At 38.8% G+C, this 6,619-nt stretch overlaps 1 protein-coding gene across 1 annotated transcript in view; it reads right to left on the bottom strand.

The window, feature by feature from the left end:
• The window catches only part of DIS3L2 (DIS3 like 3'-5' exoribonuclease 2), a 328,965-nt gene that overhangs the window by 14,260 nt on the left and 308,086 nt on the right, over positions 1–6,619 (bottom strand). Inside the window, exon 15 of the mRNA XM_018563342.1 lies at positions 386–569. Within this exon, the coding sequence (XP_018418844.1) occupies positions 386–569 (184 nt within the window). The remainder of the gene's footprint in view (positions 1–385; positions 570–6,619) is intronic.

Below are 6,619 nucleotides of genomic sequence, written 5' to 3'. Positions count from 1 at the left end.
AAAAAAAAAAAAAAAAAAAAAAAAAGAAAATGTATGTAGCCACCACAACTAAAGGACTGGTAAGCAGCAATACATTAAATTTTTGTGTTTAGGTTTAGATACTTGCAAGTTCTTTTACTTTGTCTAGATCGTGCAAAATACAGGGTTGCCCTCAAAGATTTAATAAAGATAAAGTAAAAGCCTAAGGCAGGTTTATAAATAGGAACATATACATCTTATAAAATGTGGGAAAAAACATTTCGGTTTGAACATATATAATAGTAATAATGTTGATAAAGAGACAAGCTTGTCATTTATCAGACAAGGGAGTCTGTACCTGGTAAACATAACCTGCTTATTCTTTTTTTTTTCTTTTACAATTACAAAATTAGGAAACTTTACTCACGTGTAAAGTCCCTGAATCCGTAAAGTCCAGCTGAAGTCCCATTTGGTCACAAAATTGTATCAAGTCATTTAGCAACTTAGTCTGTGGAGCTGGGTGACGGCGAAGCAATGCCTCTGCTGGAAAATTATGGTAGATTTTATGTGCAACTGCCATGTTTGCAAGAAGCATGAACTCTTCAACCAGCCTGCAAAGAAGTAAAGTTCACAATTACATCCTTATGTACTAAACATTTGTAACCAACAGTGACCTTCAGCCCAAAATATTGCCTTTAGATTCTCAAAATCATAAATAGGGTGCACCTAAATTTCACACATTCTAAAATATAATAAAATATATTTTCTGAAAGTGAAACCCTGTAAAATAAAAAATGGCAGCTGCTTTTTTTTTATTTTACATGATTTTCCCTGATGTACCCGATAATCCCTTATGTCTTCCCTGCCCTCCCAAAAAGGTGATTGTGCTTGATCGTACCCAGGATTGTGCTTGATCGTCTGTTTACCCAGCACTTCAGCTGGGTATGCGACAGCTCTGAAGCAGGAAGCGCAGAGTGGCACAGTCACTGGCTAGTACATGTGATTGGGTGGCTGCACAGCTGCTCAGATTACTTATACTTTGACAAGCTTTGCCTGCTGGAAAACATTCCAAGATCACCGCTACTGCAGCCGCCATGATCTTGGTATATAATTAGGGCTGCAGCTATTATTTTCATAATCAGTTAGCCAATTATTAATTTCGATCAAATCGGATACAATAAAAAATAAAATTAATTTAAAGGAGAACTATGGAGGCGAGTGCTTTTCACTCACCTCATAGTTCTAGCCGACCTGTGACAATGAGACTGTCACAGGTCGGCTCAGTAGATCGGGAGGTGAGCGAACACATACCAGCGTTTGCTCACCTCTTGATTCCCCCCTCTCCGCCAGCGCTGACTGGCGGATCGGATGGGGGAGGGTACAGCTGGCTCTGCCTCAGGATAGGCAGAGCCAGCTGTCACTCACGCAGCTAGGCGGATCCAGACATAATTGTCGGGATCCGCTTCAGCTGCGGCGTCTCAGTATACCGCAAGCTGTAGCTCGCGGTATACTGAGCTTAGGGTGACGGGAGGACGCTAGTTTGTGTTCTCCCGTTACCCGGAGAACTATGGGGAAAAGCCTTAACCCTATAGTTCTCCTTTAAATGAAAATACACAAATGCAGCGTTAAAAAGTTTACTTCCAAATAAAACAGTATGCACATTTTTTTTGAAATCGCACTGCACTGGAATGCAGGGCATTGCAGTACCATGCATTCCAGTGTGGGTGATCACAATGCGGACAAGAGGTGCATTTGGGATACATTGAAATGAATGGCACCGCAATGCACCTCCTGCAGCAAAATGAAACTGAAAATGACTTTACCCACACTATTTATATATATAAACATAACTCAATATATAATCAATAAAGTGCAACATTTATGTTGCTGGAATGTATAGGTAAATAGTCCCAAAGTGCTTGATAGTAGTTGTAAAAGATCGCTTGTGCCACACAGTTATCCCCTTAAGAGTGCACACTCACCACATAAAGATGGATGTAAGCTCACAGCCAAAGTGCTCAGTTGTATGTCAGCAGGCTGCCCAGCACTTTCTTTGTATGTTTCCACAACGATATCCCATAGGAGATGAAGTCCCCGCAATTATAAGAAAAAAGAGCCTTTCATTGCATAGTAAATGGAGATGGGTTTATTGAATAGACTTTAAAAAAAAACTCACATCAATCGTGAGCAACGACCAACCGGTAAAATCAAGAGACAAACAGCCTGCCCTTTCTGCATCCAGTGTAGCGACAGATAGACCCGCCCCTGATGCGTTTCATCATCAAAGACGTCTTCAGGAAGAACATCAGGTCTCTTATTTTTGCACTTTATATATATAATTTTTATGAATCACCATTTATCATTTTGGATTTGATATCAAGTTTGCACTATCAATTTTTTCACAGGGAAAATACAACACTTATTTTTGATTGTGTTATGGAATACATATATATTACATTTTTTATTCATGTCACATTTTGGTACACTATTTGATTTGTTTGATCACTCATGTTTTTCACTAATTATTATTATGATTTAAGGGTAGGAGCACTGCATATTTACTCGCTTATTATTGGACTTTAATTTATACACTATAATATCTATTCACTAATTGGATTGGAAGCTTCCTCCTAAGTGCAGATTTGATATTGCACAATAAAATAACCAACCTTTTATTTGAAAAAACACACCGAAATTTTTTTTCTTTCTATTTATAATTTTAGTTTAACTTAATTGTTTTACTTTATTGCTGGGTGCAATAGCCAGCTTGCTATTGGATATTTCAAATTGCAATAGCAGGCTGGCTATTGCACCCGCCCACAGTCTGCTATCAGCAGAGGATGGACCTGAAGGAGAAAGTTCTCTATCAGAGCCTCCTCTGCTGATTGACAGGCAGTGGGCGGGTGCAATAACCATTGCATTTTAAAATCTCCAATAACAGGCTGGGTATGGTTCACAGCCTCTAGATGCAGAGGAGGTACGGGGCGGGGCAGTTACAGCTGTCTCTCCGCTGCCTCTGCCGATACAGGCAGCGATTGAAAGGGACTCAGACTGCTGCAGCCAGCACAAGCGGGGAGAACGAAGGAACAGAGCGGCGGCAACTAATCCAAAAGCAACCAATCGATGAGAATCGTTGCCAATGATGCTCATTATCGATTAGTTGTTGCAGCCCTAGGTATAATGACTTCAGGACTACAACATATATCTACGTACACTGATCCTAAAGTGGTTACGAATTTAATTTTGAATAATTTTGAGACAGCAGAAGTCATTAAAAGTTGAATGTCTAGTTGAATTCGGGGAAACCACTTGAAACAAAACATTCATTTTGTTGACCTTTTTCAATTGCTTTTGTTTGATTTGTTCATTGCAATAGGAAAATTTGTAAATGTTGCCAATAAACCTCATTTGTGGTGTGATAAAAGTGTGTGGTATATACAGTATAATAAAGGTGAGAATTAGTAATTAGGGTCCAATATCCTCTATCCTTTCCCTCCCCCTCCCCCTCCCTGTGGCTGACCAGCAATCCAGGTGAAACACAAATTATACAGAGCAACCAGAGGGTAAATTTGAAAAGACAGGAATCTTCAGTATCTAATCTGCCACTACCTTTCCTGAACTTTAGCCCAGAATATATGACACATACCCAAGCAAAGTATCAAAGCTTATTCACATAAAAAGATAATTACATGTAGATAAGAGTGAGAAAATGAGTGATTAGACATGTATCAGCCAAAGCCACATGCATCCAAATGGGGCAATTCCCTGGAAAGCATAAGGGCTTACTCGTTAAGATCTAATGCAAATATCATAACAAGACAGACGAAGATGGAAACACCCACAATAAAAAGGTAAATATTTACTTAATGAGAAATGCATGGAAAAGGCAAATGTAGGCATACATGATCTGGATATACTATTGGCATAGTTGTAGTGGTATTAAAAAGAAAGTGAGTGATGCTTAAATGCCCAAGCATATAAGCAGTAAAAGCTATGGAAACAAAAAAGATAAATTCCATGTTCCTGTATCTTCCCTGGAACTGTTGGAACAGCTTTGGATTAGAGTAGCAAATTAAGTTATGTAAGAGCTCTACAATTTATGTACTCTCTCCTCTGTCAATATAGTATTTCTTGTAGTGACGTATGCCTGCATACAGCTCACGTGTACTGTACATGAACCAAACAGTTGAATATATTTAATAACTACTTTCATTGACGATAAGTAAATTCTACAAGATGCTTGCATTACTATGTAGAGCATGTGATGTATTTACGGATTATGCAATTAAGAGTGCATTATTTGTTTTAACAGAGGGAACCTGCTGTTCATCTGCTGAGGAATTTTCATCCCATCACATTATAAACATGTTCAGCCTTATAATAACACAATGCGGAGAGCTGTAGTTTGCTTACATCTAATCCTTGGTAACAGGAAAAGTTTAACATGGATACATGTATGTCGACACCAAGACAACACCTGTGCCCTGCTGGCTACTCGGTTTGCTCATAGGAATTTCTCTATACCGCATCTGCGGTGTTTACTGAAAACAGTGCAAAATGCTTAGTTTATGGATAAGCATACTGAAAATTAAGTGGCTACTGTTAAAGTAGTGGCCGGTCCAAACGCACTGTAGGTCACCAACAAGTGAGTATACGCAGTTTTGCTCTTACCGAGCCGTCACAAGGTTGTGGCGATACCACTCTCAGATTCACACTGCACAGAGCTTTTTCAGCCCGCGGAACAATCTAAGGCCAGCAGACAGGGCGATTGCCACTGGGGTTGGTTAACTCCACAGTTAACCCTTTACCCACAAATAGCTGCCACTAAATGTTCAATAGATTTTTAAAGAAAACAGTAGACATCAGGAAGTGCGGAACACCAATATCAAGGTTAACAACAGATATACCATGACCTGGATGAATGAGAACTTTCACAGACAAAAATTAGCGTACTTAAATTCTGGGATTTGTGCATTCTAGCAGAGTCCAGGTCAATGCAACAGAAGATGGATACGGATGGACATTTCTCCAAGTAAGGCTTGCAATGGTTCTTTTCTTAAAGAGAACTTTGATGTTACCAGAGCATACTCTATGTTAAAACAAGAGCTTTTGGCTGCCTTACACAGTAGCTTTTTGTGGGCCCTCTAGGGAGGGTGATCAGAAAGGCTGAATGCTTTAGGACCTTCTCCTCTCCCTCCGCCACCCACCACCCCCCTCAACTGTCAGTTTTATACTAATAATTATATTTCTATATTTTTACATTTTACCACCGGATAAATCATAAATTATTGTGCATTATGAACTTAGTTTTGTGTAGCTGCTAAATTTGATATACCTGTGAATTTTGTCTGGTTTAGAAGGGTTAGTGTGTGTTTTTAGGCCCCTGGATCTCCTAAACCAATCATGTTCAGTCCAGTCTACAGTCCAATCTAGACTTTAACAAATGCAGCTATATATATTTTTATTAATACTGTATCATCCCCAGGTTCTGAATATTGAGAAAGATTTGGACTTAAGGTTCTTGTCTGGGGTGACATAGGGGTCACTGAGCGTCATCTGCTAATGAGGGATCTGCTAATTGGTGGTTTACAATGTACTGCAATAAAAGGTTATGGAAGATAAACAGCTCGAGCACTTAGTTCATTATTGTAAGGGCTATAAAGAACAAAATGGCCAGACTAGCACATATAGGGGTCTGAAATTGTAAGATGGTCTAAACAAAAATGTAACCCATCTGTGTAAGGGCAGCTTGAAGTAATTTGAATTAGAAGTGGTGAATTTCAGCAAAATGAGGGGAAAATGACATTCCCTAATATTAGGGTGCCCAGACCTCACTATCATCACAGATACGACTACATCAAATGCATACAGAGGATTGTGTAAGCTTATTCACACTTATGCCTTGCTATAATTGAGTCCTTCCTGGTTTCAAGGTCAATAGACATTAGCCTGGATACCAAAGAAAAAAGCAACAAGTACCAGCAAGTTCACCAAGAGCTGTACTGGTGTGTGTATGCAACATTTATTACACCCAGCACAATACAGATACCCATTTCAGGTGTGTATACCCAATAAGGTAACACATCACCAATATGGATGTTGCAGGCAGAAGAATGAGATGTGCTGTGACCCATACATAAAAAAAAAAAACTGCTCACAATACAAATAATGTAGATGCCATCATGATACACGACAACATTGCTGTTTTACACACTACCCTGTATTTATAAAGAGGTACAATTCCTCACTGACCCTAATTACTAGTTATGACATACCATGTCATAAGTATATGAGTGGCTTTTTATCTCCCTAACCCAGGTTTATTAAGAACGATGTCATTACATATAATGCATTAGTAGAAATTAAAATAGTAATTTCACAGTTGTGTTTATTGTATTATAAATAGTATCGCCCCAGTAAGTAACGATCCAGGACCACTAACCACCTAGTTCACTACAGTTGCTTAACAGTTTAAAATGTGGCAGCCATCAAGGGTCACCGTTTTTTTAATTAAAGTGCATGTCCGTCCAAAAAAAAAAAACTTTCTATTAGTGAGGAAGAATTAGAACTCCTTTAGAGTTAACAGGCAGCAACAGGTTCTAGCCATACCCTACACCAAAAAAAAAAAAAAAAAAAAAAAAAAAAAAAAAAAAAAAACCCC

This window comes from Nanorana parkeri, unplaced genomic scaffold (genome assembly GCF_000935625.1).
Source record: "Nanorana parkeri isolate BGI_ZX_2015 unplaced genomic scaffold, ASM93562v1 scaffold657, whole genome shotgun sequence".
In the NCBI taxonomy this organism is placed as follows: Eukaryota; Metazoa; Chordata; class Amphibia; order Anura; family Dicroglossidae; genus Nanorana; species Nanorana parkeri.
This window is presented reverse-complemented; position numbering and strand designations above follow the sequence as displayed.